This window comes from Octopus bimaculoides, chromosome 20 (genome assembly GCF_046866305.1).
Source record: "Octopus bimaculoides isolate indiv1 chromosome 20, ASM4686630v1, whole genome shotgun sequence".
Classification (NCBI taxonomy): Eukaryota; Metazoa; Mollusca; class Cephalopoda; order Octopoda; family Octopodidae; genus Octopus; species Octopus bimaculoides.
In genome coordinates, this window is record NC_142947.1 from 26279043 (window position 1) to 26289909 (window position 10867).

The window sequence follows — 10867 nt, forward strand, 5'->3', positions numbered from 1 at the left end:
CACTGCCCTTCGGCTCACAATTTTGGGACTTTCTCATTCTGCTGCCAGTTGCAGTAGATATCTGCCAAGAGTCCTGCAAACAGGTCTAGCGTACTAGAATAAAGCTCGTAGAACAGACCATCTGATCTCAGCGATTTGCTCCCCGCGCAGCCCATTATCTCGTCCGATATTTCCTCAGTTGTTATCGGCCTTTCGCAGCACTCCACATCTCTTGCTGGGAGTCGTGGCACGTCATCGAGGTAGGCAGTGAAATCCATCCTGCGGTCTGCTCCACCGTTCGTCTCGAACAATTCGGTAAAATGCTGCTGAAAAGCTGCACGCATCTGCTCCGTCTTGTTCACCGTACGCCCGGATGGTGTTTTTGTTGCCATTTTGAGCTCCAGCCACCCGGGCCTATCGGGCAGCTTTGGTTCCCTCTTGTCTCAGACCACGTATCTTAGCTCTACCTTCGTACTTGGCGTTAAAGTGTTCATTGAGGGCCAACCTCGCTGCCAGGGCATCAGTTGCAATGCCTTTCCAAAGCACCTTTTCTAACTTTCTCCCTGATCTATTTCTTTCTATAGCTAAAACTGCTGAATCTAACTGATTCTACTTTGATAGCCTTTTTTAGGTTATACCACCATTTATTGTTGACGATTGCCCCCGTCAAAGCTTTCTGATCTAATTCTTTAATCCGGTCTCTGTAAGCTTGGCACGCTGGGAGTAACGTGTTCAGCTTCCAGTAGCTGGGGCCCTGTCTACTTATGCTGTCTAAGTCGACCTTACAGGTTACTAAATTGTGGACAACTAATACTATTTCTATATAAATACCTGCAAAATACTCTATGTAGATACAATCTGGATGTTCCGATGCGGTTTGCCCATGCCCATATTGGCACATTCGAAAAATCCGGTCGGTACCTCGCAGACAGTTGAAAGTGTCTGAGCAGGTTTGCGAGCCTTTTGCAACCCCCTTTCCTATTGGCTAGCCCCACACAATCCAGTTGTGCATTTAAGATGGGTTGAAATAGCCCACTAACACTAACGGTAGGGACGTACCCAGGAAGACCTCCAGACGCCTGAAGTATTCCGGCTGTCCTGCACCTGTCGGTGCATAAGCAGCCACCAGTCTGAAGGCCCCACCGTTATTACCATTCACACCCAGGACCACCAGCTTACCTGATGTGTCCAAGTAGACTAACCTTATTTTGAGATCTAGACTTTTCCGAAACAATAATGCAGTACCCCCACCACCCATTCTCCGCCGACACGGAGATGCAAAGATCTCGTAGTCATCACAAATGGGCATGAAAGCTCGTTGTTCGGTTAGTCTGGATTCAGTAATGGCTATTACATCTATTCCTCGTAACCTGAGGTCGTTGAGTAGTTGATCTTGTTTCCATTTATGTAACCTATTTTGAGTATGACCATTTGAGTGAAAAAGGAGAGGACTACTCTCCATGGCCAAAAATTTATAGAGGCTCTGGGACACATTCGTGTTGAAGCCTCCAACCGCCTGTGCAGATTTGGATTTTATGTTGCTGTATGTAATTTGCGATGTTCGAAGCATCTGTATGTGTGGTGCAGTGTGCTATCCGTGGGGGAAACTAAGTCAGTCATTTTGATGTCTGTATTTTTCTTTATGTAAGTTTGTGCTGTCTGTGTTTATGGCAGCGTGGTGTTTTTGTTGTTCTCATTTACTTTTTGCGTTGACTCTGTTGTGCCTTGTACTGTTGGCTGCCTTTGGTGTTGGTAGTAGGGGTGTTGGTGAAGGTGTTGGAAGTGTGGGTGTTGGTGTGTTGTTGTTTTCGGGTGATTTTAATTGCTTTTTTGGGTACAAATTGTTTATTTGTTGGTGTACTGCTGTGCCTTTTTCTTAGTCTTTTACGTGTGAGTTCTGTCCAATCAATTCTGTCGGCCTCTCTGCACGACATATCTGAGTGGTCAGAGTCGGGAAGGGGTAGTTCCAGTGGGTCAAGACTTGCTCATGTTTTTAATTCCTCTGGCAAGAGCTGCGTTGTTGGTGATTTTGGATGCGCTGTGGTGGAGGCGGTTGTAGTCAGCGCCTCTATTGTTGTTGGTGTTACTGTCTCTCGTGTAGCTGTTGTTGTTGTTGGTGGTGTTTCTGCTGGAGCCCTCCTTGCTTTCTTTTCTTGGGTTTTTTTCTCTTGTTGTTGTTGGGGTTGCTTCAGTTGTTTTGGTGTGGGTGGTGCTTGTATCAAGGGGGTAGTGCCCTCCTTCTGTTTTAGTTGTGGGCAGAAAGCTTTCAGGTGGTTATTCTGTCCGTATTGGTAACATTTTGACCTTTTGCCCTCAACTGTGACGTTCAGCATAATGTCATCTGGAAAGTTGAGTTGGTCAGGAATTTGTTACAAGACGTCTTGGTTTATTTGGACCATTATTTGCAATTCCTGACTAGTTCAGTTGTTTTTTCCTTGTTTCTCGACTTGGATGATTCTGATTTTATCTACCATGTCGAGGAATCTAGCAAGCATTCATTTCTGGTGGTATCTCCAGTATTTTTATCTTTGTGATGCGCCGTCCCAAGTATGTTGGAACTAGAACAAGTTCCTTGTTTCTCAGCTGGGTTGTTGAGTGAGGTTTTGCTTCATCTTCTGTAGAAAATCTGACTTCGACAAATATGTTGCGTCTTTCCAAATGGGTTGCAAGCATTTTTCGACTGCTTGCTTTGTGGCAGTTTCAAAACGTCTATCTGTTAAAAATATAGTTTTGTACACTATGGTACGTTTGTTTATATTGTCTATAATATCTGAAAGTGTGTTTATCGAAACATCGTTCGCTTTTTCTTTTTAAAATGTTTCTATAGTCTTTGAAAGATTCTACAGAAACATTAATGAATTCATTTCTAGGTTTTGCTATTGAAACAAAAATCGGATGTTGAGTGTTCAATATGTTAGTGTTAGTGGTAGTACTGGAAGGGCTTGGATTCACAGGTTTTGCAACGCTAGCAGCGTCCATTGGCTGAATTTCCTTGCTCTTTTTCTCTTCTTTCTGGCGTTTCTTTTCTTCTTTTTCTTCTCTCTCTCTCTCTGCCTTTTAACGCGCGAAGTGGGAGGAGACAATTAATTTTCAAACTTTTTAGGCTTTCTTACGACAGAGAGGTGGGGATCAAATAGAAAAGAAGAGTTGACACTCTTCTCCAAGGACATCTTTACAAATTTTAAAATTGAAAAATGAAAAAATGGAGAATTTGAATTGAAAATTCGCCCCAAATGGAGAAACATTCCGCCCAGCTCAGCAAGAGCCCAATGGGTTTGGTCACAGAAATGTAAAAATCTTCAGATACAACATTATCTGTAAAAATTGAACAAAAATTTACAGCTCACAGACACATTTCCTTCCTCTTTGAAATCCACGACCAGAGTCCAATAGTGATGATGATGATGATGATGATGATGATGATTATAATAATAATAATAATAATAATAATAATAATAATAATAATAATAATAATAATAATGATAATAATGATAAGTGCCCTGATGCAGTACCAGGCAGTGGCTCTCAGTGGCTCTCATGGTGGTATTGAGTCTGCTCAATACCACAGATTTACTTGTCAGTTGTTTGATCTTAACCAGTTTGGCATGCCCCTTAGTGGCTGACAATATGCGGATCTCTGATCACGAGCAGAAATAGTGGGGGAGCATCATAGCCATGTGTTGAGAGGAGTTCTTTGGGGTTTGAATAATTCACCTCTGGAGGCGTGGGTGTTTTGTTCATTATCCTTAAAACAAACCTTATTCAGGGACCTTTTGAATGGGATAGGCTATTGGAAGTTTGCAAATTCGCAAGGGAACTCGGCATTAACCCTGAAATAGTTAAAGAACCTGAAACCACTGCCACAAAACAAGCAAAATGGATCAAGCAAACCGCAAAGAAGAACGGGCAGAAACAAATTGAGGAGCGGTGGAGCCAGAAGCCTCTGCATGGACAGCATCTATTTCGAAGTCGAAATACTGATGTACATCAAGCAACAAACCATCAATGGTTGAGAAGTTCAGGACAGAAAACAAAGGCTGAAGGTTTCATATTGGCGGTACAAGATGAAAGCTTGCTCACAAAAAACTACCAGGCTAACGTTCTTCAAAACGGTTCTGACCCTAAATGCAGGTTCTGCGACACATTTGACAAAACAATAGACCATCTCGTCTCGAGATGTCCTGTGCTGACACCAAACGAATACAAAAATCGCCACGATAGGGTAGGACAGTATTACATTGGAAAATATGTAAACACTACAAAATCAGCACTCCTGCTTACTGGTATGAACATCATTCTGAACCAGTCGTTGAAGGTAAAAAATGTTACTATCCTCTAGGATTTTCCAGTCAACACTGACAGAACGAACCAGCCTAATCGACCAGACATAATTATTAAAGACGAGGAAGAAAATACTTGTAGATTAATAGATGTAAGTGTTCCCACTGATAAAAATATATCTGTCAAGGAATTTGACAAACTAAGTAAATATAAAAGTACTTGGAAATTGAAATACAAAAGATGTGGCATTTTAAAACGAGAACTGTTCCTGTTATTGTACTACTCTAGCTATGATAAGAAAGGAAAGTCAGAAACATCTAGATAAGATCCCAGGGGAACCATGTCTCAGAGAAATCCAAAAGACTGTGCTGACAAGTACTGCTCAAACCCTTAGAAAAAACCCTTTCCATTTAAATGTCTGTATTGTATTACATGGTGGAGGCGCAATGGCCCAGTGGTTAGGGCAGCGGACTCGCGGTCATAGGATCACAGTTTCGATTCCCAGACCGGGCGTTGTGAGTGTTAATTGAGCGAAAACACCTAAAGCTCCACGAAGCTCCGGCAGGGGATGGTGGCGAACCCTGCTGTACTCTTTCACCACAGCTTTCTCTCACTCTTACTCCCTGTTTCTGTTGTGCCTGTAATTCAAAGGGTCAGTCTTGTCACACTGTCTCACGCTGACTATCCCCGAGAACTACGTTAAGGGTACACATGTCTGTAGAGTGCTCAGCCATTTGCACGTTAATTTCACGAGCAGGCTGTCCCGTTGATCGGATCAACTGGAACCCTCGACGTCGTAAGCGACGGAGTGCCAACAAAAACAACAACAACAACAACATGTATTACATGAAGATTTTTCGTTACTTCCCCTCCACAAGCTTTCAGTCATACTGTAACATTTCTTATCCTTCACTCGCCCGAGGACGTTGGTTGAGTCTCGGCAAGTGACTGTAACAAACATACAGATTAAAAGTAAAATAATAATAATAATAATAATAATAATAATAATAATAATAATAATAATAATAATAATAATAATAATAATAATAATAATAAAACAGATAGAGAAATTAAGGCCAATAGACCAGATATAGTTGTCAAAGATCATGAAGGAAAAAAATGCTTTCTAATTGATGTATCAATACCAGCAGATGACAACATTTCCCTAAAAGAAATAGAAAAACTTTCAAAATACAAAGACCTGGAAATAGAGGTAACTCGAATGTGGAATCTAAAAACAGAAATAATTCCTATTATAGTAGGTGCCTTAGGTATAATAAAAAAATATCCAGACAAATACATAGCAAAAACACCAGGACTTACAAATATATATAACATACAGAAAATTGCACTACTGGGCACAGCACACATCCTACGCAAAACACTTTCAATACAGTAACCATAAGAGCACCACAGCAAACCACAGCACATACCCAAGGATCACAGAGCTGCGCTCGGTAGTGAAGTGAAAGCACGTTATAAAAATAAAACTGCTGAACAATAATAATAATAATAAAAGACAAGTATTTATTGCAAGACATTACTGAGTTGAATACCAGGTTGTATGTTTCTACAACTTCGTCTAAATCATGAACTTTATATATACACCCCTTGTTATGTCTCTTATTTCCTATCTGTCTTTGAAGCTCACCTCTATATACGCACCATCACCGCCACTACTAGTATATCATTGCTTCCTACTAAAGCTTTTTATCATTCTTTCTCCGATGATGGAGTAAATCACAATTGTATTATAGGAGGCTGATCGCTTGCGCATCTATTCTTAAGAACAATTCTAAGTGACTATCTGCACACCTTCTTTCCTCCTATTTTCTCACCCAATTTCAGATTCTATCTACGATGACCAGCTTTACCAATAATTCGAACTTACGATATCACAGTTCAAATGATTTGGCTGCGTAAAGTGAAAAGAATGTCGTAAAAAATGGATATGGTTAAGATATTGAATAAAAAAAAATAGACATGGTTAAATTACACATTATGATGGGATATAATTACGATTTATCGCAAGACAATAAAGTTAAAATATAAATTAATACGGACAATTGAAATATCAATTAAAAGGGGAAGAAGTTAATACATAGATTAATACAGGATTAATATATTTTATGATTAAGATCTATATCAAGATAGACTATGATGAGGATATAAATTAAGACGGATAATATAAAAATATAGATTAAAACATGGTTACATAGAGTGTGAACTTTCATATAACTATATACCAGTGTATCCATACACACTGTAAAACATTATTGATATACTTTACCACAGTTACATTATATATATACATATATGTATATATACACACATACATACATACGTAAACACACATGTGTCTGTACGTGTGCATGTGTGTGTGTGTGTGTGTGTGTGTGTGTGTGTGTATGTGTGTGTGTGGTGCGTGTGTGTGTGTATAGATGATGTAGAGAGCAGAAAAGTGTATCAAGTAAGTTTAGGCGAATTTATGCATGAAGTTAATTTCAAGAGACCAAGTTGTCTTACTAGTCAAAGCAATGTGCTGCTGTCAATACCCAGTCGTTGTTGAGGATTGTTCCTGCGCACATCCGGACACCGCTCACAAGGAGCATCACCTTTACAGAAAAAGAGAAAAGAAATAAGATTAAGAATAATAATTAATTCGTTTATCAGCCACAAGGGATTACATAAAATTACATTAAGAGACAACATAAAAGACAAAAACAGAACGATACAATGGGTTTTACAACGTGTAAACTGTATATATAACGAGTAAATATTAAACAATTTAAAACTCCCAATAGGGGAAGCACATTAAGGACCTTGTGAAAAACCCCACAAAAGTCACGGGTGCCTGAACAACAGGGCAAGAACCCTTCTCCTTTTGTTTACAGGTGCACGCTCAGAATTGGTCCTTTCACACTGGCCATTCTACCAACATTCACTCACCTTTCAACAAACTTGCTACAAGGCAACACTTCCCTCACCACCCTCAACTTCTTTTTCAAGTGAAACTTAAAAAAGTTGCTGAGGGCTTGGCCAAAGAGGAAAGTGTCTGTCTTTCGGACTTTCAAACGGGTCCACTATACTACCTCTTTCGCTACAACCACTAGACAAATAAAAATTGCCTTCCCCTCCCGGACAAAAGAGGGCGGCGGGGCAACCTTCACAATGGATTCAGCTGATAGCCGGATTCGTCCCACACGCGACAACAGGTGTTCGACATAAACCCACTGGTCAACAATACTCGGGCACTGGACTAGGGCGTGCAGAATGGTTTCTTCGTTCTGGGAGCACCTCGGACAGGCCCGGGTGATGGCACTTCCGTGCCTGTAAAGTTTAGCAAATGCATAATCGACTGAGTTATACCTTTAGTAAGGAGAGAAGTTAAGCTTCCAGTCTGGAAGTGTACCGGTGATGTCATCACTTGGTTCCACTCTCTTTCTGATAAGTCACGCACCCATTTCCTTCAGTTCGATATTTCAAACTGCTACGCCTTTATATCACCAGTTCTATTAAACAAGGCTCTAATCTTTGCAAGAAAATACACACCCCTCTCTCGCTCTGGCATGGACATCATCTTAGGAAAACACTTCTACATTTCAATAGCAATTACTGGTCCTGCAATTAATCTTAGTATCTGTTTGATATAACCATGGGCTCATCCAACTCTGCTCAAGTTACTGACCTGGTTGGTCTCTTCATTTTTTTCTCATATTTATAAACACTTCCTCAACCTATTCCACGGTCTGTACAGGGATGACACATTCCTTACAGCCACAAGTATGTCCCAACCATCCATTGAACGTACCTGGAAGGCCCTCCATAGATTCTCTAAAAACCATAATCTTTCTATCTCATTTGAAAATACCACAAAAGTAGTTAACTCCTTAGATGTCACCCTCGACTTCGCCATAAATTGTATGAGTCACTATAATATATCGACGTCTAAACTAAAAACAAAACTTGCACTTCTCTTTCCCAGTGCGGATTCTGAGCACACCCAGTTTACATCTACCCGTCCACATCCCATCAACCTGCAACTGAATTTCCTTATTCCCAATACTCGTCTGGCTGCCTCGAACGTTAAATAACCCCAAGCCTCCCCATTCCCGCGTTCTAATCCCTCCACGGACAGAAGGCGGAAGATTTTATGGTTTACGCCACCATTCTCTCTTCAGGTTACATCTTTATCCAAGCTATTTTTCAAAATCTTAAGCTCCAATTTCTCACCTCAAGATAAATATTACCCTATTTTTAATAAAGTTTCGATTAAAATCTCTTACTCTACAATACCAAATTTAGGATCTATAATTTCATCCCCAACAGGCGAAAAGTAAACCGCCTTATGTGGACTCTACGATCTATCCAACCGGATCCTACCCTATACCAACTGATAGTAATGATACTATGACCTCAAAACCCGACCCACTTCAATAATAGTTATCCTGGGACCACATATAACAGCCGTAATGACCTTTCCTACTCCCAAACTTGTAATAATAACCCAGCCGATTCTTCTTCGAGTGTTACAGATCATATGAATCAGACCAGAATAAGCATCAATCTTAAGTCCACCGCTGATAGGAAAAACTGCAATTGTCAGGTTTCCCAACTTTGTCCATTGGATGTTTTTTCTTTACGCTATAATGTAGTATATAATGCCGAATAATAGCACCATGTTCCCATCAAGCTAGGCTGTACATTGGTAATACTGTTGATTTCAAGTGCTATCGGACTCACATGAATTCGATTTCAAATCGAGCTTTTAGACTCTCTACCTCCTTGACTACATACTTACACAACATCAATCCTCGGAATATTCTCTATACCTTATCTTGGTCATTGTTTGTGATGTTTCCTGTACAATAGTAACCAACGTGCTTCTAAGTTGTGTTTCAAGAAATCGCTTGTTATCCTTCGCCATCATAACTGATCGTTACTCGATAGGTTTCCTGACGTAATCTTTTAATGTAAACACAAATTTTATTCTACGTTTGTCCATTTTGCATCTCCAAATTATGATTAAGCCCAAACTTAGCACATAGCTAAGCAAGCAGCATATTTCTTCTCTTTCTAATGTACTTTCTCTATTCTCTTTGTACCTTTCTCCCCTATCTCAGCATATTTTCCTCCTCAGCTACCCGACCCCTTTTTCTTGATTTCATTCCTTGACTCTTCCTGTATTTCTCTATAACCATTTTCTACCCCTAATTAATTTAAAGTCTGCCTCTTCTCTGTTCTCCTCGTTCCTTTCTCAGCAGTCCTCCTCCTCCGCTGTCCCTACCTCCATTCTTTTATTTCATTGCTTTCTCTTCCTGTCCTTCTCTATGGCCAGCGACCATCTTTAAGCGATTTAAAGTCTGCTTAGTGACATACTCGACCACAAGTGACGCCCCTTTTCAACGTAATGACTTTAACTTATCTCTCCCGTCTTCCCTCTGGCACATCTCTTCTACCTCTATTTACTCACACTATATTGCAGACTTCCCCTCCCTCTTCCCACCCTGTATTTTCTATTGTTCTTCTTCTATCTCTTCCTTCCTGTCACTTGCTCCATTTCGTCCTCCTCTCCGCTTCAAGCTATAAATCTCTAGAACTACTATGTGAGCTGCTCTTGACAATTTTTTCGCATGATATAAGAAGCCAGATTTATGATATCTGTATGCGACCATTTTCTAGTTGTATATCCATGACTCTTTTGTACGTTCCATCTGCTAATTAGGAATATTACGATTATTAAAGGCGGCGAGCTGGCAGAAACATTAACGCGACATGCGAAATGCGTAGCGGTATTTCGTCTGCAGCTACGTTCTGAGTTCGGATTCTGCCGAAGTCGACTTTGCCTTTCATCCTTTCGGGGTCGATTATATAAATACCAGTTACACACTGGGGTCGATATAATCGACTTAATCCGTTTGTCTATCCTTGTTTGTCCCCTCTGTGTGTAGTGGGTAGTAAAGAAATAAGGAATATTACGATTATTACGTAATTTCGAGCTCTCAGTCGAGTTAAAAGAACTAGTAATTTTTTATTTTTTATGCTCTATGTAAATATATTTGTCTACATGTATATAAATGTGTATATACATGTGTATATGCATTTATCTTCTGAATGTATTCAAGGCAGTACCCCAGAATAGCCGCAGTCTAATGACGGAAACAAATAAAAAAACAGGACAAAAACAAACAAAAACAAAGAGAAGCACTACCAGTCAAAACGACGTATATTAGCCTGACGTTCAGAGAAAGATTACGATGAAAAATACAGGAGGCGTGACGTTTCGAGCATGGCTCACGCACGCACGCACGCACGCACGAACGCACGCACGAACGCACGCACACACGCACGCACACACGCAAGCATGCAATCACGCACGCACGTACGAACGCACGCACGCACGCACGCACGAACGCACGCACGCACGCACGAACGCACGAACGCACGCACGCACGCACGCACGCACGCACGTACGAACGCACGCACGCACGCACGCACACACGCACGCACACACGCAAGCATGCAATCACGCACGCACGTACGAACGCACGCACGCACGCACGCACGAACGCACGAACGCACGAACGCACGCAAGCATGCAATCACG

General features: G+C 40.9%; 1 protein-coding gene across 3 annotated transcripts in view; it reads right to left on the reverse strand.

Annotated features, from left to right (window-relative positions):
• Positions 1–10867, reverse strand: part of LOC106881273 (transmembrane protease serine 2) — a 47894-nt gene that overhangs the window by 19549 nt on the left and 17478 nt on the right. For all 3 annotated transcript variants that reach the window (XM_089338250.1, XM_014931599.3, XM_089338251.1), the window contains exon 4: positions 6787–6875. In XM_089338250.1, coding sequence (XP_089194376.1) covers positions 6787–6875 — 89 coding nt within the window. The remainder of the gene's footprint in view (positions 1–6786; positions 6876–10867) is intronic.